Below are 27848 nucleotides of genomic sequence, written 5' to 3'. Positions count from 1 at the left end.
GGCCTTGTGCTCTGCTGGACACCAAGTGCACCCACCAGAGGGGCGGCCGAGGGATGAGCTGCTGTCCCAGGACGGCCCCCCCCACCCACCAAGGCAGGTGCCACGCTCCGTCACAGAGGAACAGAGGTGCTCCCCGCCCCGCCCCCCGCCCGGCACTCACGTGGGTGATGGAGCCGCGGTAGCTGACGGGGCTCTCGGCAGGCGCCCGTGCGCTGGGGACGCCCTTGCTGATGCTCCCGCCCGGGACCGAGCCCAGGGACGTCCCTGCAGACGGGAGACATGGGGCTGAGGGGGCATCTGGGGACTGGCCCCGGCCCGAGAGCCGCCCTGACTGTGCTCCCGGGGACCCGCAGGTCTCCCCTGGGGCCTCCGTGCAGGGGGACCTCTGTCCTGAACGGTGAGGTGGACAGCTGTTTGGGGCGAAGGGTCCCGTTCCTGCCACACCCCTCGAGGACTAAAGCGGCGGCCCCCGGGGACGGGGGGGCGGACCGGGGCCTCACCTCTTAGCACGGACGTCTCCTGGGCCATGGGCACCCCCAGGCTCTCCGGCGGCCCGGCCTGGCCCCGGGGGGACAGCTGCTCCTGCTTCACCCCGCTGAAGGGTGCTGGGGACGGGCATGAGACGTGAGCCATGGGCCACTGGTCTGGGGCCCACCCCAGCCCACCTGGGGTGGGGCCCAGCCCTGTAAGGGGACCCGTGTGCCCACCCTCCAGTCGGGGCGGAGACCCAGGGACATGCTGCCCCCGTCCAATGGGGACCGCTAGAACCAAGCCTGGGCCATCCGAGAGAGGGTCCTTACCCAGCTTCTTGGGGTCCATGGCGAGGGGCAGCCCCATGGTGACAGGGCCCACGGGGACCTTGGCATGCTCTGAGTACGGGACATGGAGCTGCACCGACAGACCCTGCGGGGACAGGGGTCACCGGGTCACAGTGACCCCCGAATCCCTGCACCACAGGCCTTGGCCCAGCTAAGCACCCACACCCCCCCTTTTCAAGGACCCAAGGGGGTGGCCTCGGGAGTCACGGCCGGCCTGGGCCCTGAGGCGAGAGCCACAGCCGGATGCCCCACGGGGCCACCATGGAGGAACCGCAGCCCCTCACCCACGAAAGGGCCGCTGCGACCTGGTGCCGTTTGGAGGGAACAGTACCAGCAGCCCGGGGCGGGGCCCACCCCTCGGCCACCCCCCGGCCACCCCCTCCACCCCTTCCTGCGTGGGGGCTGGTCAGGGAGGCGAAGGCGCAGGCAGCCCCAGGCAGAGGCCCAGCATGGCCGACCTGCCCCTTCACAGAGGGGAGACCGGGGCACGGGGAGGCCGAGACCCGCCCAAGGCCACACGGTGTGGCTGCAGAGTGCAAGTGCTCGGCTGCCCTGCGGGGTGACCTCCGAAGGCCCCAAGCGCCCAGGGCGGGCCCTGGCCAGGCCGGACCCCGGTGCGGCCACGAATAGCGATGGCCCAGCCCCCACCCAGTCCCGACGCCCCCACCTCCCGGGGGGCGAGACCACGTCCCCGGGAGAGGCTGGGCTGCTGCTCCCCGGACGCCCGGGAGGGCCCGCGCCCCAGCCCCGCCCGGGAGGAGGCACCCACCTGCCGGTCGAGGACGCCGGGGTGCCTGGTGGAGGAGATGAGCGGCGGGGGGTTGGAGACGGTGGGAGGGCGCGGCAGGACGGGCCGGGCGCTGTCGTGGAGGCCCAGGGACAGCGGGTGACCTGCAGGGCACACGTCTGTCCATCGCAGGTCCCCAGGCGTGGTCGCGCCCCCGCTGGACAGTTTCACCCCAGGCCTCTCCCACCCCCAGGGGACCCGCTCCTCACGGGCTGTCCCTGAACTTGGTTCCGAGGCCACCACCCCAGGGAGGACGGAGCCACCAGGCCCGGCCCAGGCCCGAAGCTCTCGCCCGGACCCCTGACCAGGCACGCCCACCCCCACTTCCCCCTCGATGGCCACGCCCCCTCGCAGGAACCAGAGGGGCCTTGGACGACCCCTTGGTCTAGGGGCTCCCACTGCCCCCAGCATGACCGTCAGGGCCACCTGGCCCGGTGCTGCCAGTGTCCCCCGGCTCACGGGGTGCCAGGTGTCCACCTCGGCAGCCTGACCCCACCCCTCGAGCTTCCCCCGCCCTTTCCTTCCTGCCCCTGGGCCTTGGCACCTGCTGCTCCCTCGGCCTGGCCTGTCTTTGCCCACGGCCTTCCTGGCCCACCCGGCCCGCCCCCACTCCCAGAAGGCTGCACGGGCACAGCCCTCCCCAGCTGCTGGGGTGGCCCTGCAGAACAGGAGAGCCCCAGAAGGACCTCCAACCCAGCCTGCCTGTCCCCACAGACCAAAGCAGCCCCCTGCCCCCCCAGGCTTCCTCCCTAGCTGCCCCTCCTCTAGCTCCGACGGGAGACACAGCCGCCTGGACCGAGCAGGCACCGCCTGTGGCTCCCAGGCCCCTCAACCCCGAGCCCGAGGGTTCTCCCATCTCACAGACCCCCTCCCGTGTCCCCGCGGCCCAGTCACACCGGCTCGGCCGTGCTCGGTCCTCTGCGGAGAGCCGGCCCGTGCTTGCCGAGGGTGTCCGGCGGCTGCGTCAGCTGCCTCCTGGGGGCGGCCGAGGAGCCCGCGCTCGGGCGGGGTGCTCACCAGGTGAGGCGTAGGAGAAGGCCGAGGGGTCCGGGGCGTGCGGGGAGGCCTTGATCACCTCGCGAGGGGGCACGGGGAAGGGCAGGCCGGACGTCCAGCACGGGGGCTCCGCCGGCAGCTTCTGGCCCTCGGCCGAGAAGGCCGGGAAGAACACAGGTTTCTCTGCCGGCGGGATGGGGGCGGGGGGGCGTGGTCAGCCGTGACTGCAGAGCCACGGCCGCCCCTGCCGCCGCACGTCCCTGTCCAAGCCCACAGCACGGCCCCAGCAGGGGTGAGGGTCCGCTCACACCCTGTGACGGTCTGCTCAGCACAGAGTGTGTCCTGGGGGGGCGGCGGGGGGTTTCTGGCAGAACAGGAGACCCCAAGGGGCCTCTGATTCCGGGCCTCTGATTCCAGGCCCTGGCCCAGGGGCAGGTGGGCAGGTGGGCGGGCAGGGGGCCGGGACACACCTGCAGGCCTTGGTCTGATTCTGCGCCCCTTGCACGGGAGCCCGGTCGTGCCTGCCCACTGGTTTGCCGCCCACAGCGGAGCCACGGCCTCGCGACACAGACGGGCTGGCCCGTGCAGCCCAGGACGCTCACCGAGGGGCCCTCCCCAGGGAAGGCTCGCCGACCTCTGCACACGGCGAAGGCGGCCAAGGAGCTGCGTGTGCGTGTGCAGGGGAATCCCTGGAGTGGGGATCCCCCCGCCCCGTTCACCGCCCGGGCCCCGCTGCCCAGCGCGCTGCCCGGCAGCTGTAGGGGTTCCCCAAGTGCCCTGGCCCAGTGGCCACAACACGGCCTGTGTGGCGGTGCCCAGGACTTGCACGTCACTAGCGGGGAGTGTTCCCCCAGGGACAGCCCTGCCCCGTGCCCTGGGACGGGCACAGCGCCGCCTGCAGGAGGCCGTGGCTGGAGGCCCGCCGGGCTCTCTCAGCTCTCTAGAGACGGAGGGGCGACGGTCCAGCACAGGTGGGCACAGGCGGCACTGGCTGTGCCGGTCAGGGAGGGCCACCCGGGGTCCTGCCACCCCCAGAGCAGCAAGCGGGGGGCCGGGCTGTCCCAGTGTGGGGGACAGGCTGCAGTGCCGGCGACACGCCGGCCGCACCCGCCGCAGGCTGGGCCGGGCCGACCCGGAAGAGAGCTGCAGGGGACGCAGGCGAGGAAGGCCTCGGGCCCTGTGGGGGGAGGGGGGGGCGGGGGCGGGGACAGTGGGGCCAGAGGGAGACCGCGTCCCGCCTGTGCCGAGGTCACAGGGCAACAGCCATCACAGGGAGACAGTGCAGCGAGCCCCGGCCGGGTCCGGGACGCAGCTGCTTGGGGCACCCCGCACCGCTCCCCTCGGTCCCAGCGACCTCGGCCTGAAACAAGGCCAGGGGGAGAGCTGGACAGGGCAGGGCCTCCTGCCCGGGCCGCTGCCCGCTGGGCGCCGGGCCTCGCCCACAGTTCTAGGCGCTCACGCGTGGGCCGAACCACACGGCGTCAGAGGCCTCTGAGGCGCAGGCAGGCTGGTGGGCATGCGCGAGGCTTTCGACATTTTGGGAGGTCGCCCGTGTTGAGAAACAGAAAGCGTCATGTGAAAAGACAGGCTTCTAGCCCTGGCTGGCGTAGCTCAGTGGATTGAGTGCGGGCTGCGAACCAAAGCGTCGCAGGTTCGATTCCCAGTCAGGGCACGTGCCTGGGTTGCAGGCCACGGCCCCCAGCAACCACACATTGATGTTTCCCTTTCTCTCTCCCCCTCCCTTCCCTCTTTAAAAATAAGTAAGTAAAATCTTAATTAAAAAATCTGAAAGCTTCAAATGTTTAAAAAAGAAAAAAAAGAGACTTCTGGTCTCTGGGAGAAAAGCCTCGGGCCCACGCTGCCCCACGGCGGCTCTTGGCTGAGGCCGGTGTGCGCCCACTTCACAGGACACGAGGGCTCTGCCGCCACAGGCCCCGCCACTCCCCACTGCCTCCCCCGCCCACGTGGCCCGCTCCGTCATGACAAGCCTGGCGTTGGTGAAGCTGCTCCGGACACACAAAAGCCCCTTGTCCCCGCCCGCCAGCCACTCCCCACCCTCAGGCTCTACCCCCCACCCCCCAGGGGCACTCACCCTCCTTCTCAGCAGGAGGCGCGGGGCTCCTGCTTTTGCCGCGAGGGCTGCTGCCGGACTGCGGGGGGGCGCCGCTCTCCGGCTGCAGGTGCTGCGGCGTTGCTGGGGCTGGGGGCGCCGCGTCCTCCCGGGGGGGCTCGTGGGCTTTGGTGACCTGCTGAGGGAGACAGGGAGGAGTGAGCGTGTGTCCCCACGGGGCCGGCTGTGGGGGCCCCGCGTGCGGCCAGCCGGGAACTGCGTGGCCACGAAGAGGCAGCGGCTTGCCCCAGGGCGCACAGCGCCGGGACCGGGTGGCCAGGGCACTGCACAGAGCCCGTGGAGCACGCCTGGGATCCCAGCTGCCTGGAGGTCGCCCTCCCCGCCCAGTGCGATGCCAAGTCTCCCCGCGTCCCAGACAGTGGGGGCTGACCGACGGGCTGGTCGGCCTCTGGGAGGGCGCCGTGTGGCCAGCACGGCCCCCGCCCTCGCCGGAAAGCCCCGGTCGTCTCGGAGCCTTGGGCCCTGAGCCCTGGCCCCGGCCAGGGAGGCCAGGCGTGCCTCCAGAGAAGGGGCAGCTCTGCCAGAGGCCGGGCCGCCGTGGGGACGGGGCTGCTGCTTGGCCTGAAGAACCTTCCAGAGAAGCCAGCCTCCCCGAAGGACCTCACGTTTGGAACTGCAGGGGCCTGTGCTTCCCTCTGAGGCCACCACACACAGGGACGGGGGACTCCCTGCCTTCTCAAGGCCCAGGGCCTGGCACTGGGAAACCCCTAGCGGGTCGGGCGGGGGTGGGCCCCGTGGCGAGAGCCACACTGGCTCCCGGGGCCCCCAGGCAGGGCTGGCGGGAGGACAGAAGAGAGGGGCCCGCAGGCCCGGCTCCCCGAGTCCCGCCCCGCGCCGGTCTGCCAGATCTCCTGGTCTCCACGGGGACCTCTCCAGGAAACCGGAGCGGCTGCAGGTGCAGTCCCCCGCCCCGCCCCCCCGGCCCGCTGTGTCCCCGACGGGAATCGAAGGCCGGCCAGGTCGGCTGCGCAGGGCTGCTGCCATGCCTGGCGCAGGAGTTTGGGCCCCCATCCCCCGCCCCCCCCACCCCCCGGCACTCACAATGGGGGGGATGGCAGCCGCTCGCTGCTTCAGCTGCTTCAGGTCCAGAGGCTTCTGGGGGGAGGCGTTGGTCCTGGTGTCGCTGGTCGGGGTCAGGAGGCTGGGACGCGGCGACAGCAGCCTGAGGGGGGAGACGGGCGTCAGGCCCCGGACCGAAGGGGCAGGGAGGGCAAGGCCAGGGGAGCCAGGCCGCCGGCCAGAGGAGCCCGGCCAGTCCTCTGGGGGTGGACAGCGGGGAGGGCTCCTCCCTCCCTCCTCGGGGAGCCGCTCCACCTCTAGCCCGAGGCCCCGGTGGGGGCCCAGTGCCCCCCAAGTCACCCCAAGGCAAGGACGGTCCCAGAGAAGCCCTCCTCGGGGCCCACGCGGCACACGGCCCTTCTGGAGCCGACAAGGCCGAAGAGTGAAGCGGGCTGAGGCTCGGTGAGCTCACGAGGCTCGGGCAGGTGGCACCCGTGGAGGCCGAGGGGCCCGGGCGCCAGGGCAGGGCCTCGGGCAGGGCACTGAGGGGGCCCTGCCTGCGGGACGCGGGGGCCGGGGAGCCCACCAGCTCAACGAGGAAGTTCCGCCGCCTGGACTCTTGCCCGACCCCGTTCACAGAGGAGCCAAAGGCGGCGGGGCCGCAGAAGCCGGTCAGCGGGTGTGCTGCCCACCTGCCAGCCCTGGGTGTGGCGAGCCCAGGACCGTGCCGGCGCAGGGCCGCGGCACCTGGCGCCCGGGCACAGCCTGCCCCGGGGGTGGCTCCCACGCTGCTCATGGGTGTCGCTTCCTCCAGGAAGCCTGCAAGGGTTTCCTGGACGCCCAAGCACGGGGCCCGGCACCCTGCCCCCGGGGCTGCCCTGTCCCAGCCCAGCGGGGCTCCTCCGGGTGAACGGCACACGCCGACCATGCCGCTGCCCCAGCTCTGGGCTTGGGGTGCACGGAGGAGACTCGGAGTCCAGGGCCGGCTGGCAGGGCCCCGGGGGCCAGCTGGACGGCCAAACAGCACGGACGGCGTGGGCCGGGGGAGGGGCCCAGCCGGTACAACCAAGTCCGGCTCCCCCAAGGTCCCGTCAGCCCAGCCCCGATGGTGAGCTGATGCCCCTAACAGCATGTAGGCCACTGCCATGGACTTGAGGCAAGACCAGGGACAATCAGGACACACTCACGCCACCCGGCTCCCGGCAACCGGGCCCTGCTGCCCAGCAGAGAGCAGATGGGGGAAGCGGGCACGTGACCCTCCGCCTCGAAGCCCTCATCGGTGGGGGGACTGCGGCCCGCCCCCGGCCTGACCCGAGGGCCTGGGCCTCCGCCCGCATCTGCCGCATGCTTGGCTGAGCGCGCCAACGCGGCTGCCCGTGGCGTGCAGGTGGGGCCGGGTGCAGGGGAAGGTCGGCCTGACTTTGCCACGCTCAGCGGCCTCCGCAGTCCTCCCACGGGCTCCCTGCCTCCCGCCCTCACCTCTCCTGACCCTCAGGTCCCACTCCCACTCCGAGGACCCCGGGCGCCTCCTCTGTGGCTGCCGTCCTGCCCGGGCCCCCCGACTCGGGCCCAGGTCCGCCTCACCCGCCTCCCTCAGGCCGGCCCCCTGGCCGCATCCCAGCACAGACACGGCCCCCTATCCAGGTGACCCCCCAGCTCCGCTGCAATGGCCCCAAACCCAGCTGCTCCCCCCCGTTCAGGGACACCTCGCATCGGTGACCTTGAAGCTCCAAACACACGCCCTGGAAACCAGTCTGGCAGTCCCTCCAGCAGCCAGTCCCTGAGCTGCCGCCTGAGCCGGCCCTGCCCCTGCATGGCGGGTACCCCCGAGAACCGCGAGATCAGGTCCAGAGATGCCGGGTCACAGAAGACCACAGCGGCAGCCCCGTGCCGGCAGCCACAGCGTCGGGGCAAACGACCCACATGCCTGGAGGAGCAGAGGCACGGAACATGGCCCAGGCACACGGGGGAATACTACGCGGCTGTGAACAGGGCCGGAGCCCCGGCACCTGCTGCAGACGCCAGGGAGAGAGATGACGGACGCGAAGGCCACGTGTGTGGCGCCGTGTGGGAGGATGCCCAGGACGGGCACATCCGCAGGGACACAGGGACGATCTGGCGGTCGCCGGGGTGGGGGCTGGGGAGCGACTTCAAACAGGTGTGAGTTTCGGGTTTTCACTCTGGGGGGGTGGCGGGTAATGACAACACTGTTACTAAACAGCGGTGGCGCTCTCACAACCACGGATGCTGCCAAGGCAGCAGGCGGTGTGCCCGCCGCACCCCGGTGGAGCCGCCGCTGCGGACGGCGAGGGGGGGAGGTGCTGAAGCACGGACCGGGCCCGAGACGGACGGGCCGTCATTTTAGCCACGGTGTTTCTAAGAACAACAAGTAACGCTGTTACGTCACAATTTGTTTTGTGAAACGTCAGTTAAAATGTAAACTTCAGCCTCTGTGTAAACGTCACTTTGTGGAGACACAGGGCATGGCATCTGTGTACCCGGCTCTCAATGAACCGGGGCCTTCCACTCGGGCGGCCATGGTCTCCCCGGGGCTCCACGCCCAGGCAGGGGGCCCCTGGGAGGGGAGGGCGCACCTGCAGGGGGAGGTGCTGGGGGGCCGCCCCCTGGCGTCAGGCAGGAAGTCCGTGGGGACCGAGGTGTGGGCAGCGCCCAAGAACAAGGGCTGCTCTGACCCCCGAGGGTCCTGAGCCCGAGGGCACGGGAAGATGCCCGGCACTCACGGGGCCCCACCCCTAGGGTTCGGTCCTCCCTGCCACCCTCCCCTTCGTGTCCTCAGAGGACAGCGGCTCGGGGACCCCGGCACGGCACACGCAGCCCGGGAGAGGCATAAGGAGACCCAGGCAGCGGGGCTGAGAGAAGCTGGGGCCCCATCCAACCCCATAGTTCAGGGCGCAGGCTTTGGGTTCAAATCCTGCCTCCAGCCATCTGACTTCATCCGATGAAGCACCTCAGTTTCCCCATCTGTAAATGGGTGTGAGGACTGGCGCTCCCTCTGTGCACTGCTCTGTGGGTGGCCGGAGGGGGCAGGCTAAGTGCCCAGAGCTGTTCCCGGTGCCGAAAGGGTCAGGCTGCCTGTCTTCCTGTCGCTGTGGCCTCACCTCCCTCCCGAGAAGGCCAGGACTGGGGGAGGGTCAGCGGGGGAGGGGCGTGGGACCAGTGGCCCACCCCTCCCTGCGGCCCCTGTCAGCACCCCCACCACCACGGGGCTGCGACGTGCTCGCCACCAAGCTGGGCCAGGAGCACGGTGAGGGCTGGTCTGTGAGCGGTGCCCTCACAAACGAGGTCACGTCGCTCCCCTGTGACCCCAGGGTCAAACCCGGACGCCTCAGCTCAACCCACGGGGCCCTGCCCACCTCGTGGCCGCCTCTCCTGCCCTCCCACCCCACCCCACCCCGCCCCGCCGCTGCCTGCCACCGGCCTCCACGCTGTCCTTGGAGCACCAGCGCATGCGGCCACAGGCCCTCTGCACGGCGGCCCCTCCGCTTCCCCGGCCACGCCCGCTCTGCGGGCTCTGATGGCCCTTCGGTGTCCCCTCCTGACCGCTCTGCCCGCTCCCGCCCCCGACCCCACCATCTTCCCACCAGCCACTTGTCACTCGAGCGGTCACTTTCCTCCTTTCTCGTGCAACAGTCTCGGGCTGCTCGCTGCCGCCGGGACGTAAGCCCCCGGATGCGGGGCCCCGTCCGCCCTGCTCCCCGCACCCCGCAGGCCCGGCCCGGTGCCTGGCGTGCACACGGGGGCCCGACCGATCATTCACGGAGCAGAGAAACCACACAGAAGTCGCTGCTGCAACTCTCTTAGGCTTCCAGGGGCCCGGCTGAAGAGGCCACACCCCGGGCCCCTCTCGGCGTGACCTTTGCAGGTGTCTGGAGAGGTCCCACAGCCACGGGAGGGCAGCCAGTTCTTCACGGAGCGCCTCCGCGGGCCTGGCCCCAGGCTGGCAGGTCATGGGGCGGGCACTCACCTGCCCTCAGGGTCCCCGGAGCGGGGACGCCACCCCTGCCTTCCAGGTGTGAAGCAGGTGCCGGGGGAAGGGACCTCCTGCGGGCCGGGCCCGCCCAGAGAGCCCGGCACCTTCTCTGGGAAGTGGAGCGGGGAAGGGCGGGCCCGGCCAGGGCCTGCCGGCAGAGCCGCTCTCCCTGGCTGGGGGCCAAGAAAGCTCCCTGGCACGGCCGCCTGGCAGTGGCCGCGGGGGCCGGCGGGACGCGGCTTTCTCTCCCGAAGCCGCCTGCCCAGGGCCGAGACCAGCAGCGCCCTGCGTCCACCCAGAGACGCCTGGTTCCCTGGGGGGGGTGGGGGGGGCAGTGGGCAGGCGGCCAGGCCCCGGGGCCCTCCGGGGGGCCCGCGCTCCCCGCCGGCCCTTCCGGGAGGCCCTGACTGCCAGGGCCCGCTCTGACGCACCTCTCGGCCGAGCGCGGTGGCAGGCCGCCAGCCGAGAAGAGGTCACCGCAGGCTGGCCCGGGTCCAGCCTCACCCCGAGGGCGGGGGACTGGTCCAGGTCACACAGGGCGTGACTAACCAGGTGTCCTGACTCCCCGCCCGGGACTCTGGCTCCCAGGGGATCGAATGCTGGACAGGCAGGCGGGAGGACTGGACGAGAGCCAGGCCCAGCTGGGGCGGAAAGGCCCCGTCCCTGGGTGGGGCCTCGGGGGAAGTGGGGAGAGGCCGCAAGGTGCCCGAGGGCCTCGGGCCTGGCCAGGGGGGTCCCGGGGGCCGACGGAACTCGGGCCGCCCCTCCCAGCTCTCCCGCCTGGGCTGGCCACGTGCACCCAAACAGACTCCAGCAGGTCGCTTACTGGCACGGTGGCCCCAGGCGCTGAGCACAGACCCTGCGGAGATCAGCCAGCAGGGCCGGTGGCTGGGGAGCCGCCCGGCCTGACCCCTTCACCAGGCACGAAGGGCGGGGCTGGCCAGACCCTGGCCGAGGGCCTCCCCTGCAGACCCAACCGCCGGGAGCACTGTTCTGGCTGCGCCCGCCGGGCGAGCAGCTCGGGAGCTCCGCCCCCTCAGGAGCCCGCCAGCCAGGCCCTGGCTCATCCGGGCCGCCGGTCCCTCCTGCCAGCGGCGGCCACCGAGGACCCCAGGACGCAGGAAGCCAAGGCCGACGTGGCTCACCTACTTCTGTGAACCAGAGACCCACGGAGCGCTGACCACATCTGAGTTTCCTACGGAATGTTCTGGAGCTTGCCATTTCAGCACGCCCCAAGGTGAATCACAGGGCAGAGGAAACGGCTCTGGGCAAACGCGGCGTCAGACTAGAGTCAGACTTTCCTCCCTCTCGCTCTGCCCAGGACTTTTCTGACAGCCGCGAGCAGAGAAAGTGCCCGTGCTGGTGTCAGTCAAAATAGAGCGGCCCGCCTGCCTCGCTGGAAGACACCTCCAGCTGTCCGGGGCAGGGGGGGGGGGGGCCCTGGCCGGGGCCTGGGGGTCCCCGAGCAGCCGTGCCCAAAGGGCTCCGCCTCGGCACTCCTGGGCCTCGGGGCGGCAACCTCGCCGGGAGCCAGGCAGGGGCGAGACGGGGAGGAACGTGTCCCCGAGACTCAGCTCGGCTGCTGCCACCGCCCCCCCCCCCCCCCCCGGCAGACCACACACCGAGGGCAGCGAGAGTCGCCTGTGCCGTCCTGGTACACAGTGGGTGCTCGACAAGTGCTCACAGAACGGGAAGGTAGAGGCCAGCCGCCCGCCCCCTGGCCGCTCCCCTCACCTGTTCTTGTCGCCCCCCTCCGGCTCGTCCACCTCGTCGGCGCTGCAGGTGGCGCTGGAGTCGCTGTCCTGGGGGGCGCCCGAGCCCTTGGCTGGGGGGGCTTTGCCCGCAGGGCCTCCTCCGGCCTCCTTCTTCTCCACCTTGAGCGCCGCCTCCGGCACGGGCTCGGCGCCGGCCTCCGCCGCTCCCTTGTCCGCGCCGTCCTCCGCGGCCTCCTCCTTGCACTCGGCCTTGATGGGCTCCGCAGGCGGCACCTCGTCCGGCTCCTCCTTCTTGCTCACGGCCAGCTCCTGGGCCACGGCGGGCTTCTGCTCCTCCCCCTCCTCCGCCACCGCCGCCGGAGCCTCCGCAATGGCCTCCTCCTCCTTCTCCTCCTTGAGGACCACCGGGAGGGGTGCCGTGGAGGCCGGGGGTGCCAGTGGGGATGTGGGCGGGCCAGCGGCTTCGGGCGCCGGGGCAGGCTCAGTGGGGGCCGGGGCGTCCTCCGGCGGCGGCGTGGGCGGCTCAGGGGGCGGCGCGTCGGTGCCCGGGACGGGCGGGGGCTTGGGCCCGTTCTGCCCGGTGTCCTTGGCAGCCTCCGTGCGGGGCGAGGGGACGCTCTCGGTGTCGGAGCTGTTGTTGACAGCGGCTGTGGGGGAGGAACGGGGAGGGGTGAGCCGTGCGGGGCGCGGGAGGGAGGAGGTGGAGGCTGCCCCCTCCCCGAAGGCCCGGCCTGACTCGGGGCAGGAGTCAGGACACTCCGGCCTGGTCACCCGACCCCAGACGGCCCAGAGGTTCCCGTCCAGCACCCTGGCGGCGCTCTGCTGCCGTGGCATCATTATCAGCGTCCTAACGGGACAGAGGAACCGGGGGCAGGGAGCTTGGAGGAACCCGCCGGCAGCAGCCACGCTGGCCGCACCCCGACCTGTCTCCCTCAGGGCCTGGCACACAGCAGGTGCACGGGCGTGCAGACCGAGGGTGCGGGGGCCCCGGCTCCAGGCCTCAAAAAACCATTCCTGTCACTTCATTGGGTTCCCATGTCCCTCCACTGTCTGTGACGTGGGGGCATTAAAACACCCCCCACTTGCTGGGGGAACTCAAACCAGGCGAGAGTTGGGGACAAAGATGCCAAGGAACATCAACAGGACAGCCGAGCCGAGCGCAACGAGCTGAAGGGAGGCAGGGAACAGCATGGGGAACAGACCCTGTGCTGGGGTGGGTGGGCGGAGGCGGCTGCAGCACGAATGGGGGGCTCACAGGCAAAAGCATGCTCACGGAAGTGGGGCCCCTTGCAGAGGGCAGGTGACCTCGAGACGCCCCCCGCCCCCCAGGCCGGACGGCCACATTCGTACCTGGGCCACTGCATTCCCCTCTGGGCACCTCGATCCCAGAGGCGTGTAAGGCTGGAAGGAAGTGAGAGAAGGGTTAGAAGCCGGAAGCTGGGAGCAGCAGGGAGGGAGGGAGGAGGCTGGGGTGGCCAGGCAGGCAGGGCTGGGGGGCAGCACCAGGGACCTGCCCCGCCCCCCGGGCTGCTCAGCCGCACTGTTCTGCCAGCCCCCGTCCTCGAGCCGATGCACCCCCTCCCTCCGGACGCCAGGAGCCGGGGGGGGGGGGGGGCGGGGGACCCGCGGGGCGAGGAGCGCGCCCCGACCAGTCCTTGTGGCCTCGGGAGGTCATGGCCTTCCCCGTCTCCCAGCTCCCAGGGCCTCACCCCTTAGGTGTGGAGCCAGACCAGCAGGGGCTCCTGGGGCGCTGGGCAAGGCTGCCTCGGCCCCCATGGCCCCCGGCCTCTCCCACTTGGGGCCTCCCTCCCTTCGGGGCTGAGCTGGGGCGATCCCTCCTGGAAACAACCCAGCGACAGCAGCGCGGGCTGGCTCTGGGGGCCCCACCCCGCACGGGGCGACTCTCACCCACCCATTTGCAGGTGAGAAACCCGAGGCCTGGAGAGTGAGGTCACCTGCCCGAGGCCACGCTGCCCGGGGGAGGCGGAGGCCGACCCCAGGAGCCCATGTCCCTGACCTCTGGGCTTCCTGCCCCTGCCGCTGACCCCAGAGCCTGGTTCCCCGCAGCACACGTGGCCAGGGCTGAGGCCTGTGGACGAGAGCCCACACCCCCGGGCCTCGGTCGGCGCGCCCGTCAGTCCTTGGGCGCGAGCACCGGGGGCTGGGGCTCAGGCGGCTGCGTTGCCCCAGCAGGGCTCCCCCGCTTCAGGAGGCGCGGCGGGGCCTGCGAGTCGGCACTCTCACCCACACACGGGCCGGCTCTGGGGCCCTGGGCAGCCACTGCGCCCCGGTTCCCTCGCCCGTGAGCGGGGAAGCAGCAGCGCTGCCCCCTCGGAGTCGAGACCGCCTCCAGGACCCGCGGGGCCCTCCTGCCCTGAGCCACGAGGCCCCTGCCCCCTGCCCCCTGGAGGGGGCCTCTAGGCGCTGGCTGGAGTTTCTGGGAGGTCCCACGGGGGTGGCCTCAGGCCTTCGCCCAGGCCTGCCCCCTCTCCCCAACCCTGGTCTCAGAAGGCAGGGGCGCCCAGCTAGGGCCGGCTGCCCGGCGGCCCCCACTCTGCCACGCACAGGGCACCCTGCCGAGCAGTTCCGCAGCCCCCGGCCTCCGTGCCCTCAGCCGTCAGGTGAGAGTGCCACAGCGCCACCTGTTCTTCCCGTGGGGCCTTCTAGGCTGCCACCCTCAATCTGCTCGGGGCCACCAGCCAGTCACGGAAGCCTCGGCTCCAGCCGCCCAGCCCCGCCCCCGCCCCCCACACCTGACGGGAGGCGACCCTGGTGTGAGCTCAGTGCCGCTCAGCACTCTTGCGGGCAGGTCCGCCTGGCCTCCCCGCCCCCTCCCTGTCCCACCAGGCCTGCGCCTGCACACAGAGGCCTCTGGAGAGGGGCCGGCCGTCCGCTCCCTGGGCCCGCCCTCTGCCTGGGGTGGACCCGGGCACCAACCTGGACTGGCAGCCTGCCATCGGACCCTTGCCAGGCCTCAGGCCGGCCTGGGTAGGGACCCTCAGGCCGGACTCAGACGCCCCAGCCTAAGACAGCGGGGGCAGGCTCTGCCGCGGCCGGAGGTGGGGCTCGGGCTCCCGAGTGCGCGGGGCCGGCAGGGCAGCACTGGCCGCAGGACTGGCTCGCAGAGTGGGAGGGACGCGCGCGCCTGCCCTCGCCACGTGGCCGGGGCTCGGCAGCGTGAACGCAGGGACAGGACGACAGGAGCACGGGGGGGGGGGGGACGCAGGAGGAGGAGAGCAGGTTCCACTGACCAAGAACTGAAGGGCCAGCAGGGGGGCTCGGGCAGGAAGACGGCAGAAGGGGAGCAGAGGCAGAGACGTTGAGCGAAGCCAGGGCTGGGGTCCCTGGGGGCCCTGTGCCTCAGTGGTGGGTGCAGACCCAGGGGGAGGGGGTGTGGGGAGCAAAGACAGGCTCATCACGTGGGGCAGGTCCTGCCTCTACAGACGCCGTCGCACGTCACCAAGGGGGCCGACCTCGTGTGGTCAGACCCCCCGCTCCGAGGCTGGGTGGGCCCCCAGGGCGACCGGGCGTTTCACTGCCTGGGCCTCAGCCCCCCTCCCAGGAAGCAGGCGCGTGGCGTGCCAGCCAACCGGGGCGCCGGGAGCGCGGGAGGACTGCAACCGCACAGCCTGCAGAGCACCCACCGAGCGGTGGGCCGGGGGGGCCTCACGCCCGTCAGCTCCTAACAGTCCAGGGCAACACACGGTGTTGAAAAACAAATTTTTTTTTTTGGTAAAACATGGCAGCATACGTACCCACAGTTGCCCTGGGCTGCGGGGCCGGGGGTGGGCTGGGGGTGCGTGGAGCAGACCGGGGCCCGGCGGGCACCGAGCAGGCGGTCACCGTGCTCGTGGTTTGGGCGCCCTCACCTCCTTCACCATCCTCACCACCATCCTCCTCACCATCCTCACCACCATCCTCACCACCATCCTCCCCACCATCCTCCTCACCACCATCCCCACCATCACCACCATCCTCGTCGTCACCACCGTGGCCACTCTCATCACTGCCTCCCCCTTCACCATCGTCACCCTCACCGTCACCACCACACGCGCCATCCTCACCACCGTCGCCAGCGCCGTCCCACCTGGCTGCCCCTGTGGGGCACTCGGGCGGCCCCGGAAGGACCCGGACGTTTCCGGGGAGGTCGGCCCCTGCCGGCGCAACCTCACCTTCGGCCTCCTCCGCCATCTCCTCCTCGTTCCCGCTGGCGCCGGACGCCTCCATCTCCTCGTCCTCCACCACGGGCGGGAAGGCGGCCTCCTCGCTGGCGGCGGCCGGGGCCTTCTTCTTCTTCCTGCGCGCGCTCCGCTCCTTCTCCTGGGGGGGCGGGGGGAGCGGCGGGTCAGGGCCGGGGCCGGGCCGTCGCCTGGGGACTCCCCGCGCTGAGGCCTCGCCACAGCTGCGAGGGACAGCGACCGGCCACACGGCCGCGGGGGGGTGTCCCGCCCCCTCGCTCCCCACTGCCACGGCCAGACGTGCCAGTGGCTATTTTTACCCAGGGCCTCATCCTCCCATGGTGCCCCGGGGACACCGCGGGTGAGGCCGAGCCCGTGGCCGCCCTGACGGCCCTCCAGGACAGGGGAGCCGGGACAGCCTGCCCCCAGAGGCCCCGCGGGTGCTCGGCTCCACTGCCCACCCTGGCCGGGCAGACGGTCAAGGGGGGCTGCTCCCTGCCCGTCTCACCTGACCCTGCTAAGCCAGGGGTGCGGGGGGACAGGCAGCTCATCACTCTACCCCACCAGTCTTTACAAGGCACCTACTACGTGCGGCCACCGCACCAGGGCAGAGGATGTCCACGAACAAGGCCGACAAGTCCCTGCCCCCAGTGGTCTGCCAGCCGGGAAGGCCAGCAAGCCACGCGTCAGTTAAAAGGACGACCCAGGGGCACGGACACGGCCGGAGAGATCAGAGGGGCCGGGGCCGGGGCCGGGCTCCAGGGGAGGGCGGCGCGGGCGTGGAGGGCTGCAGCACACGCAGGCCTGGAGGCGGCACGTCCCGGAGGCCCTGGTGCCCGAGCCTTTCACTTCCCCCTGCACGGCGCCCCGGTCCCCAGACAGACACCCGGCTGCTCGCGCAGGGGGCCAGCAGCCCGCCGCCCAGCTTGGGGCCTCAGGCCGCTCCGTGTGCATGGCTCCCTGTCCGGCCCATGTGGGGCCAGGCGCTCCAGGGGGGCGGAGGACCGTCCATCTCGGCCGTCTCTTCAGCCGCCATGCCGAGACAGCGAGACAGGCGGAGGCTCGGAGGGGGTCTGTGACCGGCCCGCTGCTCGGGGACTGCAGACGGGCGACGTCTCGGGCTTGGACACACGGCACGGTGCTGGGGGTCTCGAGATGACCAAGGACACCCCAGGAGGGGGCTGCACCCTCGGAGGGCAGGCACCCCGACACGGCCCGAGTGAGCCCCGCGGTCTCCGAGGGAGGAGACGGCAACCCTCGGCCAGGCCCCTTGTCCCGCGTCCGACACTGTCCCCCAGAACTCGGCCACCCAGACCTCAGAACGCGACCTTATTTGGAAATCAGCTCTTAGCAGATGCAATTAGTTAGACTCGATGAGGTCAGACTGGATTAGGGAGGGCCCCCGATCCGACGGCGGGCGTCCTTACGTGAGGGGAACTCGGACACAGAGGCGCACGGGGGAGGGGCCCCTCTGGGAGCCAAGGACCCTCGAGGAAGCCGGCCCCTGCCGGGCGCTGAGGGGACAGGCAGGGCGGCCCCTGGAGCCTCAGGCGGCCCTGCTGATACCTCCACTTTGGACTTCTGACTCCAGAACTGCGGGAGAAAGAGGTCCTCTTGTTTGATGCCGCCTGGCTGGTGGTCCTTCGTCGCACAGGGAACGAGCAGCCAGCACCCCTCCCTGCCGCCCACCCCGCCAGGCCCCAGGAGAGGGCCACCCCGAGCCACAACACAGCACAGCCCGCTCTTGGGGCCGGCGCCAGCAGGCGCTGCCCGCCCTGGCCCCTCACCAGCCTGGTGGGGCGCAGGCCTCGGCGGTCCCCCAGGCCCCGCCCCGCCCCAGGGCAGAACCACGTCCGTTCCCACCTCCTCCCGAAGCAAAGGGGGGTCCTCAGGGCGCAGCCGCTGGGAACCCCGGGAGGAAAAGGGAAATGTGTGCTGGCCCGTTAGTCACGGCTTCCGTCACCAGCGACCAGCGCTGGGGGCCGGAGGGCCAGCGCCCCGCCCCGCCCCGCGCCCGGGGCCGCTGCGGGCACGCCCAGCCCGGCCCCCCACCCACTCCCAGGGCTGCCCCAGCCCTGCCCCAGACCCAAGCTTCCCTCTGCGGGCCCCCCACTGGAGCCCACGGAGGTGCCAGAAAACTGTGTGGTCGTGCTCCTGTGGGCGCGGCGAAGGGTTCCCCCTTCTTCCCCAATCTATTTTTAGCAGGCGGCCACTCGCTCCGGTGCCCGGGACTCGGGGAGGCGGAGACCGGCCGCCTGAGCGGCGGGAGGCTCAGGGAGCTCAGAGCAGCCTGGGGACAGGGTCCTGTGAGCCCGGCCGGGGACACGTCCTCCGTCCTCTGTCGGGAAAGGTCTCTCTGGGAGGCCCCCCAATCAAGCAGGCGGAGCGGGGCGAGCGTGATGTCAACACCCAAACGCTCACACCGGCGCCTGGGGCTGAGAGGCCAGGGGGTCCTGGGAGGTGTACCAGACCCTCCCCCCGCAGCCCTGCACCTCAGAACCGGGAGGTGAGCACAGAGCAGGGTGTTCCTACTGGCAACCACAGTGGATGTTTACTGAGCAGCTACTACGTGCCAGGCGTGTCCCGGACACTAATGTGCCGGGGATCCGCACCGTCACCCAGCAAACCAGAGCATGCTGCTCCCTGCTTCCCTCCCCGTGGGGATCCCCCAAGCCCTCGAAATAAAACCCCAAGTCCTACCTGTTCATACAGCCCCACATAATTTACATTCAGGCCCCGCCCACCGGCCCAGTTTGCTGGTCCACCACACGCCTCCTCGGTCACGTGGCCCTACTTGTGTAGAGGCGGGCTCCACACCCCCACCCCAGGGCCCCTGCCCGGCCCGCCTTCGCCCAGCCACCTGCTGACTCGCTGTCTCACCTCTTCTGAGAGGCCCGCCCTGATCGCCTGTCAAAACCAGCCGGCCCCTGCCACCTGTCCGTCACGCTCTACTACACCCCTCCTCCCCCCACCCCCAGCCCGCTGTGCGCCACGATCTATGTATGTGTTCATGGGTTTCTCAGACTGGAGCCGGCTGTCCCGGGCCCGCCCCCGGCTCCGCGACAGCCGCGTCGGACGCACGAACCTGAGCCGAGACGGCACTGGCTCAGAGAGGCCGAGGACACTCGCCCGAGGCCACCAGCTCAGGAGCCGAGGAGCCCAGCCATGAAGGCAGATGAGGCTCAAGCCCTTCCCGGCCTGGATCCTCCCCCCCCCCCCCCCCCGAAAAACAGGCCTGGGCGGCCTCCGAGGGCAGACGGCGGAGGGGAGCAGGGCACGGCTGAGCCGGGGCCCAGACAAACAGAGACGCAGCAACGCGGAAGCCGGGCCGCGGGGCCCGGACTCGCACACAGATGGGCGAGCGGGGTAACCTCCGGCCAGGAGGGGGCGGGGAGCCTCGAGAAGACACTGTTGCCAAACGTTACATAACTCGGGGCAGCTCGGCCCGCCCGGTCCTGCTTCCTGCTGACGTCGCCGCGGCCACCCTCAGCCGGGCCCGCTGCGAGGCGCACAGGGGACGCCCGCTGACCCTCCGCTTCCCCCACCCCTTCCTGCGCTGGCGGGGGGGCGGGACCCGTCTTCCCGAGCTGCAGACGGGGCCTGGCCGGCAGCCAGAGGCGGCGGCCGCGCATCGGGATCCACCAGGACCCGTCTTCCTCCTGGGGCGGCGGGGTGTGGGGGAGGGGCGGGAGGCGCAGGTCACTGAGGTCAGCAGCCTCCCATGCGACCCGTGTGGACGCGCCAGCACGGGGAGCTCGCCCCTGCTCCAGGGTGGGCCGGGCTCAGCCCGCCGCCCCAGGACCGGTCCCCGGGCCTGCCCACTGCCCTTCCCCCGGAGCTCTCGGGGCGTCTGCCCACAGGGCCGGCCGAGCGGGAGGGAGCCGACTGACCCCACACTCCAAACGGCCCTCTGTCGTCAACGGGCCGGCAGCGCGCTTCGCCGCCGTGCCGGTCCCAGACCGCGGCCAGCCGGCCCCCGCCTGGGGTCCCACAGAGCCGGCCCGCTGCTCGCCCAGCAGGACCACCCTCTGCAGGGCTGCGGGGGCCCCGTCTGCTGACACGGGGCCAGGCGGCAGGGGAAGCCAGGGGCTCCCACGGGCTGGCTCCCAGCCCCGCTGCGTCTCACCACCCACACCTGGGGAGTGGGGACAGCGGAGGTGACCCCAGGGGCTGGGGCGGGGCCCAGGCTGGCCCCCTGGGCCGCTGCCCCCACCAGGTTCCGGGTCAGGGACGCAGAGGGCAGGCAGCCTTCCCTAGCAGCCTTGACTCCGCCTCACCCGGCCCCGGCGGAGCTGCCCCTCGGCCCACGGCCCTCCCAGGGCCCCGCAGTCCCCGAATCAGACACCCACCCCGCCCCCCAGCCCTGCAGGAACCCCACCCCCCGTGGGCCCCAGGGCCCCTGTCGCCGCTTCCCCGGCATACAGAGGGCGCCCGGCGAAGGCCCGCTGAGTGCACGGCAAGGCAAACACTCAGCGGGCTCCGAGCGCTGGCTGAGGCCGGGCCTCGCCCTGGACACGGGGCCTTGTCTGCTTCTCACCGTGGCTCTGGGAGGTCCTCGGTGGCCTGTTTCACAGAGGAAACTGCCCACCGCCCTGAGGCCAGGTGCCCGAGGGCCCCATCTCGGGGCCACACCCTGCCCCCTGCACTGTCCTAGGCTGACTGTCCTGGGCTGCCCGTCCAAGCGAGCAGCTGGAATCGGTCCATCAACCAACCGGCCCCACCGCTCAGCCAGCCCGGGAGCAGGTGGGCCGCACAGCCCCCGGCCACCGAGGGGCCCACGACAGCCAGCAACCCAGCGGCACAGCCACGCCACTGGGGTCCTCACTCACAGGGCACTTCACACGCCGGCCATTCCCGCCCCAGCCCTCTGAGGGGGCCTGTAGCATCACCCCCATTTCAGACGGGAGACTGAGCCATGAAGGTCAAGCCGCTGCCCCATGGCCACAGAGCTGGAGGTTGGGAGAGCGCGGATTTGAACCTAGGTCTCTGGGGCCTAGAGTCCCTGCTCTGGCCAGTCCCGTCCCCAGGGCTCTGTGATGAAATGACAGCAAAGCTGTAGCTGCCACTGCTACTGTCTCAGGGTGTCACCCATTGTCAGCCGCAGCAATCCCCCTGGGCTCCCAGCCCCACACAGGCAGGGACTCACCCCGAATTCTTGGGGTGAGGAAGGGCCTTCCTGTCCCCACTTCACAGAGGAGGAAACTGAGGCTCAGCGGGGTCAAACTGCTGCCCGAGGTCACACAGATGCCCAGTCACCAAGCCAGAACTTGACCCCACGTTCCCGCCCGGGCTCCAGAGCTCCAGTGGCGCTAACCACCTCGCTGGGGTCTCTGGTTCTCTGACGCCCGCTCTCAAGTTCAGTGGCCCCCCGGGGGCACAGTGGGGCCGCGCCCCGAGGAAACCTGGAAAGTGAGGCCAGGGGCCAGCAGGCTGCGAAGGGAGAGGGCGGCGATGGTGCTCGTAACCCGATAGCCTGGACACCGGCTAGAGGGAGCACGACGTGGGGGAGGGGCAGGGAGGAGGGGGGAGGCGAGGGCCAGGGAGGAAGAGGAGGTTGGAGGGAACAGGAAGACACCCTTTTGTGCCCCAGGGGGTGATGCTCAGGGCCACCCCCGAGTGCGGAGTTGGCGTGTGCAGAGGCCCGCCCGCCCCGCGACCCTCCTGGCTGCGTGGGCTCGGCACCCTTTGACCTGCGGTTTCAGCAGGTTCAAGGGCAGGTGCCCGGTGCCCTCGCCCTGGCCGAGCCCTCCTCCTTCCCTGTGGAAACCAGAGTCCTGGAGCCCCAGGACAGAGCAGGGCTGCCGGTGCGCACGGCAGTGCAGCCCGAGGCTCGGGGGGTCCGGGGCGGACTCCAGGGGCCCTGTTGGGGCAGCACACAGGCACAACCTGACCAACGTGACGGGGGTGGACTGCAGGCAGGGCACGGCCTCAGGCGCGTGCCCAGTGCCCCCTCAGAGCACTCCCAGGGGCCGGCACGGGGCGCCCTCAAATTCTGTTTGGTGCTTAAGGGGCGCTCAGCAGGGGGCGCCTGTCTCTGGCCTGCCCTGTGCTGCCTCCGCAGCCTGCTCGCCCTCTCTGGTCCTCGGTGGGCTGTGTGTGTGTGTGTGTGTGTGTGTGGCGGGGGGGGGGGGGGGGGGGATTCAGCACAGCCTCCCAGGATAGGCTATGCCAACCCTAAACCCCACAACAGGTGGCCCAGCGGCGGTGCACTAGGGGTGCCACTGCATGTCCCCCCGCCCCGTGCAGCCCCGCCAATCAGGAGCACGGGTCCCCGGGTTCAAATCCAAGCAGCTGCTTATGAGCCACCTAAGCCTCAGTTTCCCCCTGTCTGGAACAGAGACAACACCTGGCACATCACAAAGTGTGACCAAGTGCGAGGGAGGGGAGATGGGGAAGGGCGAGAGAGAGAGCACACGTGAGCAGCCCCCCCCCCCCCCAGGAACAGCTGTGGAGGAAGCGGCCTCTCCAAGGAGACCGTCCACTGGCTGCGAGGGGCGCGCCCTCCCCGGCCCGTCCCCCGCTCCCCAGGGCAGTCCGGAGACTGTGCAGCCCGACAGGGCGGGGGAGACGCGCACTCGGGGTGCATCTGCCCCTGGCCTGACATTCCGATGAGCTGAGAGCCACAAACCCCGGGTGAGTCAGCCGGCCCCGGCCCCCAGAGGAGCGGGGGGGGGGCAGGGGCAGGCCCGGCCCGTGGGGGCACGCCTGCCCGTCCGTCCCCATGTCCAGCGGGATGTTTCCGGCAGGGTCCCGTGGGGGCCGCTCAGCACGAGCCGGGAGGGGCCCCCGGGCGGCGGGCGGCGGGGACTCACCATCTTCAGCTTGTGCTGCTGCAGGATCTCATCCAGGTTCTGCCTCTTCTTGTAGTTGAAGTAGAAGTTCTTACACTGGGACACCGTCTTGGAGCCCACCATCCGGGCGATGGCCGACCAGTTCCGGCCGTGCTCCAGGAGACCTGCGGGCGGAGGCGGCCGGTGAGAGAGGGGCTGTGCCCACACGGCCTGGGCGTGCACAGGGCCCCGAGACCTGGGAGCAGTGGAGGGGGCACCGGCGAGAGCGAGGGTCAGGGCCTGGGCCACAACTGCCAGCGAGGGGACTGGGCTCCGGGAGCTGGGACGGCAGGGGTGCCTGTCCCAGGTGCGCCCAGGCCAAGGCTGCAGCCGCGCGTGCTGGGGGCCGAGCGCTGGTCAGGGCCGGCACGAGGACCCTGCCGGGCTGGCCCCCTCCCCTCCTGCCCCTGCTGTCGTGACCCAGCGCTGACACGTCCTCACAGCTGCAGACGAGGCCTCGGGAGGCCAGGCTGTTTTCCGGCTGCACCGGCCGGGAGAGGAAGGGACGGGTGAGCGGGGCGGGGGGGCCGGGAAGTCCAGGTGGGGGTGAGCTGGGCCCCGCAGCCTCTGTGCCTAGACTAACCGGGGCGCCCGGGACTCGAAGGCCCCCCGGACACCCCCAGGCCCACCCTGGTCTCGGACCACGCTGGGCTGGTCCAGGGGCCGGGAGTGGACTTGCCCCCAAACCACAGCCCTCCCATCTCCGGGAGCGCCTCCAAGCCTCGCCGCCCCCCCGACGTGGGGAGGAGCCCCCAGGAGCTGGCAGACCCCGAGGCAGAGCCGCCATGGTCAGAGGCCGTTTCCTCATCCCCACAGACAGCAGGCGGGAGCAGTGCCCCTCCCCCGCCGTTTCCAATGCCTTTAAACCGGAGGCTCAGCAAAAACACAGCCCCCCCCACCCCGCCCGCAGCACCCCCTCCGCCCCAGCTCTTGAGGCGGCAGCGCCCTGGGAAGCCTGGCCCCCAGCTCGGCCCATCTGCCCACGGAGCTCCTGCACACGGCCGGTGTGTGAACGTCGGCGCCGCCCCGTGGAGGCCGGCCCACCCGAGCGGAGCAGGCAGGACCAGCCCACTTCCCCATGGACGGTGTGTGCGTGTGTGTGTGCGTGTGTGTGCGTGAGCACGGCGAGAGGCAGCCTCCAGCCCTCCAGGGGCTCCGGGGCAGGCCCGGGGGCCCCCTGAGGGCGGCAGGCACGAAGCCTGAGTCACGTTGCTGGGAATGAACTTGGTGGCCTCTGAGCCCCGGGGCTGGGCTTGCAACAGCTAGTGAGAGAGTTCCCACAGCGGAGTTTGAGGCCGTTTTTCCTTGAGTCAAAGCGAGCTGCGAGCAGGGACGCCGGCTGGCCAGAGCCCGGGGGGCCGGCTCTCTGCATGCCGGCGCCCTGTCTTCCGTCCGCCCCCCCGCCCCCCGCCCGTTCAGGCACAGGCCGCACACACACGGCTCGAGCAGGAACGACGCGGCGAGCCTCCGTTGCGCGGCCAGGTGCCGGGAGTCTGCGCAGCCCTTCAGGGACCTGACTCCCTCTCCTCTCTGTGGCCAGGCCACCGCCGGCCCCCTCCCCCGGGATGGGGGCGTCCAAGGCCGGGGGGTGCGCAGCACAGCAACTCTCGAGCTTGTGGGACAGGCCCAGGGGTCTGGTGGGCCCGGGGCCCCAGGGTTGCTGCCTGCCCCCTGCAGACCCAGCGGGTGGGGGTGGGGGTGGGGGTGGTGCTGGGCTGGCGGCCACCTGCTCTCCCGAGGCGGCCACGGGCCACGTGGCCCCAGGGCTCCTCGGGGCTCCTCGGGGACAGCAGGAGGGGAAGGGAGGGCGTGGGATCAAGTGCAACCGGCCCCCGACCTTCCCCTCCGCCCGAGCCAGCAGCAGCTGCCGCTTCCACAGAACCTGGCGGAGGACGGCGGGGACGCGCGTTTATTTATATTTCCCCGGCCGGGGCCAAGAGAGCCCGGGCAAACACGTCGGGCCGGAACCCTGGGCGGGGGTGGGTGGGCCTCCATCGGGGCCTCCTGGGGGCGGCCGGACCCTGGGGAGGCTGACCCGGGCAGATGAATGAGGAGTCTGGCTGGGGGCGGGGGCAGGGCCCCTGGGCCCCTCCTGACACACAGACGCCCCCCAAGAGCCCCGCACAGAGCCGTCCAGAAGCCCGGCCCGGACGCCCTGCGTGGCTGGGGACGCCCCTCTGCTCTCGGGCCTCAGTTTCCTCAACTGCGGCATGAAGGGCCCGGGCGTGGGTGGCCAGCATGGGCTGCCTACTGGCTCCTGTCCTTCGAACCCAGACCCAGGGTGCAAGGCACGGGGAGAGGCACGTCAGACCCCACCATGCCAGGGAGCCCCCCCGAACAAGGCCCAGCAGGGCCACCCCCAACCGTCCACACAGAGGAGACACCTCTAGCACATGCCAACCGAGACCCCAAAGCCTCCCCCGGACCCCAGTCCTGCCCTCCTTCCTGGGGAGCCCGGGCTGACAGCCACAAAGCCGGGGGGGGTGCCAAGGAAGAGGGTGGAGGTGGGCTCCCGTGGGCACGGAACTCCTGAGTCCCCAGCCCTGGGCTGCCACAGCCGGTCCCTGTGCCCATGGCCCAAAGCCCCCCTGCCCCCCACCCCCAGCGCCACTCACTCACATGCTCTCATCTGTGTCTCCCCCTCGGCCAAGTTTTCCGGAAACATACGGCTTGGAGGGTGCTCCGGGGAGAGGAGCTAGGAGCAGCGGGCCGGGAGGCGGGAGGCTGGGCGGCCGCGGTGCCGGCTCTGGCGTCTGCTGGTGGCTCGGCTCAGCCCCACATCCTTCTCCTCCAACAGCGCCAGCAAGGAGGGAGGGGGGAGGGGGAGGAGGGAGGAGGGAGGGGTGGGGGAGGAGAGAAGGGGAGGAGGGAGGAGGGAGGGGGAGGGGAAAGGGATGGGGAGAGGAGGGAGGGAGGAGGGACCAAGGGTGGGCGATGAAGGGTGGGGAAGCAGGTCCTTGCTGCCCCCCGGCCCAGAGCTCCAGCACTGCCCACCCCTGATTGGCCCCCCCCGGCCCCCCACAGCTGCGGGCAAGTGAGGTGCCCTTTGCCGGTGGGGCAGCCGGCCAGCGGGAAGCGGTCAGTGGTGTGAGCGGTGGCCCATGCCAGGCGTCACCAGGGCTCAACGTCCGTGGCCCTTCTGGGCACCGGGGCGCCCTGTGCTGGCGCTCGGCAAGGGGCACTGGCCCGGAGCCCCCGCCGCTCCCGCCGCTCCGAGTCCCAAGACCCGAGCCCGCAGGGCCCGCGGCGCCGGGGCAGCCCGGCGGAGCACCTGGGCTCCGCGGACCTTCCTGCCGCCTGACCCGGCGAGCCGCCTCGGGGCTGAATGTGACCTCCAGACAGCGGCTCGCAGGAGCGGCGGGCGGGCGGGCGGGCGGGCGGGGGAGCGTGGCAGGAGCCCAGGTTCGGAGGGGGCGGGCCGACTTGGCACTGGCTCCCCCCCTCCTCCCCATCCGCGGCGGCGCGTCAGCAGCCGTGCGAGCAGACGAGGGCTCAGAAAAACAGAGCCTCCCCGCCCCGCAGGCAGACGGAGCAAACAGCTCCTTCCGCCGCGGCTGTCGCGCGCCCCGCGCTCAGACCCACCTGCGGCCCGCCCCCCAGCAGCCAGGCCCGCCCCCTCCAGGGGGGTGGGGGGGGGGCTGGGAGGGCGGAAGGGGACTGGGCTGGCCCGGCAACTGCGGGACGGTTTAGGTCTGGGGGAGACCGCAAAGCGGGGGGAAGGTCCGCAGTCCCCCGAGAACTCCCTGCTGCAGTCTGGCCCCGGCGCCCCTTTCCTCCCTCCCCGAGACGCCCCCGGGAAGCGCGCCAACCTGCTCCCCATACAGACACCTGCCAGATGCCCTCGCCACTCCCGGGAGGTTGAAAGTTAACTGAGTTGAACTTTGGACCCAGATTCAGGTCATGACCGATTTTTCCAGCTCTGAGGTCACTGACCTGCTTGTCCCTTCAGCCCTCGGCCTTTCCCATCGCGCCCAGAGAAACCCCGGAACAAGAGACCACAGGTCTCCGAGGGACCCCGGCCCTAACCCCCTGCCCTCCTCTGAGGGGACCCCGCTGGGGGTGAGGGCAGCGGGCCGGACCGTGTCGGGGTCCGGGACTTCCCTCCTCCACGGGGAGTTCCGAGGGCGCCTTCCGGATGCCGATCCCACCGCGTCACTCCTCTATCCAAACCATCCAATGACAACCCAGGGTCCTCGGGACAAAACCCGACGGCCTCCGCCCACCTGCGTCCCACCCCTGTCCTGTTCATTCGCTCCAGCCACCGAGGCCCGCCACCCAGCCCGGGGACGTACCCCAGGGCACTTGCACCAGCTGCTCCCTCGCCTGAGGGGCCTTTTCCCTGACCGCCCGCTGTCCTTTCCCGCTCTGGGCTCCAGGGACGCCTCCTCACTCATGGCGGCCTGCCTTGACCGCCCCAGGGTTTCACTGTCACCGCCGGGCTGGCAGGGGGCGCTCGGCCAGCGAACAATGTCCACACGCCAGGCCTCGGGGCCTAGAGCCCCCTGGGGTCCCACGGGGGCCCCGACTACCTCTCTGGGGCCCCCTGGGAAGCGGCTGCCCAGAGAGGGGGGTGGGGGGGCTCACCCCTGGTGGGCGCCCTGGACACAGACAAGCAGCAGGGAGAGTGCCGCGCGCACCCTGCACCCAGGGGCGCACCCACACACACACTCGGCTGCGTTGCCCAGAGAGCAGGTTCTGCCAGCGTCTGCTGCGGTCTGGATTCCCCAGCCCCACTTCTAATTTCTAAGGAAGGAGTTTCGTTCCGCAGAGCCGGGGACAGGAACTGGGAAGTGAAATTGACCGAGACAGGAAGTCAGGCCCGGAGGTCTGAGTCACGGGCTGCGAGCTCCGAGTGAGGCGGAGGGAGCGGGGGCGGCCGCAGAGGGGGCGGCCGCAGGGGCATCCCTCCCGGCCTGGCCGGTGGCCGCGCCGGCCGCCCTCGGAAGGAGCTAGGCAGCGGTGCCACCAGGGACCCGGGACACGCCTCTCTCACGGGCACAGCCACCCGGTCCCTAGAGGCCAGGGCTGCTGGCAGATGCCTGCTCTGGGTCCCTCCCGAGCTGCTACCCTCTCCCCTGGGAACCTGCACCCACAGCCAACCGCACCCCCCACCCAAGTTCAGACAACCGGGGCCGGGCACCCGCCCGGCACCCGTGGGCCCCAGGCCGCCGTCCACCCAAGGCCTGGGAGCGTCACGGCTGTTCTCTCCGGGAGCCAGCGAGCCCCTGTCCGCGGAAGATGCGGGCTCCCCACCGCCCGTGGAGGGCGAGCACGGGACCCATCCACACCCTCCTGCCGGCGGCCTCAGTCCACAAGAAACTCCAGGTCCTGCAGCCGAGTTTTCTGCCCGGGACACCGTCAGAGCAGCGCGGAGGGCCCCGCAGGCACGGTTCCAACTCGGCT

At 71.3% G+C, this 27848-nt stretch overlaps 1 protein-coding gene across 10 annotated transcripts in view; it reads right to left on the bottom strand.

The window, feature by feature from the left end:
• The window catches only part of NCOR2 (nuclear receptor corepressor 2), a 151634-nt gene that overhangs the window by 19403 nt on the left and 104383 nt on the right, over positions 1–27848 (bottom strand). For 4 of the 10 annotated variants that reach the window (XM_036014359.1, XM_036014360.1, XM_036014361.1 and 1 more), the window contains exons 20-30: positions 22428–22570; positions 15610–15757; positions 12788–12838; positions 11457–12084; positions 5774–5894; positions 4694–4850; positions 2623–2784; positions 1570–1709; positions 801–903; positions 501–605; positions 161–264 (exon numbers count right to left, since the gene is read on the bottom strand). In XM_036014359.1, the coding sequence (XP_035870252.1) occupies positions 161–264; positions 501–605; positions 801–903; positions 1570–1709; positions 2623–2784; positions 4694–4850; positions 5774–5894; positions 11457–12084; positions 12788–12838; positions 15610–15757; positions 22428–22570 (1862 nt within the window). The remainder of the gene's footprint in view (positions 1–160; positions 265–500; positions 606–800; positions 904–1569; positions 1710–2622; positions 2785–4693; positions 4851–5773; positions 5895–11456; positions 12085–12787; positions 12839–15609; positions 15758–22427; positions 22571–27848) is intronic. The other 6 variants (XM_036014363.1, XM_036014364.1, XM_036014365.1 and 3 more) reach the window with 2 other exon arrangements.

The sequence above is a fragment of the Phyllostomus discolor genome, chromosome 13 (genome assembly GCF_004126475.2).
Source record: "Phyllostomus discolor isolate MPI-MPIP mPhyDis1 chromosome 13, mPhyDis1.pri.v3, whole genome shotgun sequence".
Classification (NCBI taxonomy): Eukaryota; Metazoa; Chordata; class Mammalia; order Chiroptera; family Phyllostomidae; genus Phyllostomus; species Phyllostomus discolor.
Note: the sequence above shows the minus strand (reverse complement) of the source record. Positions and strands in the feature narration are given on the sequence as shown.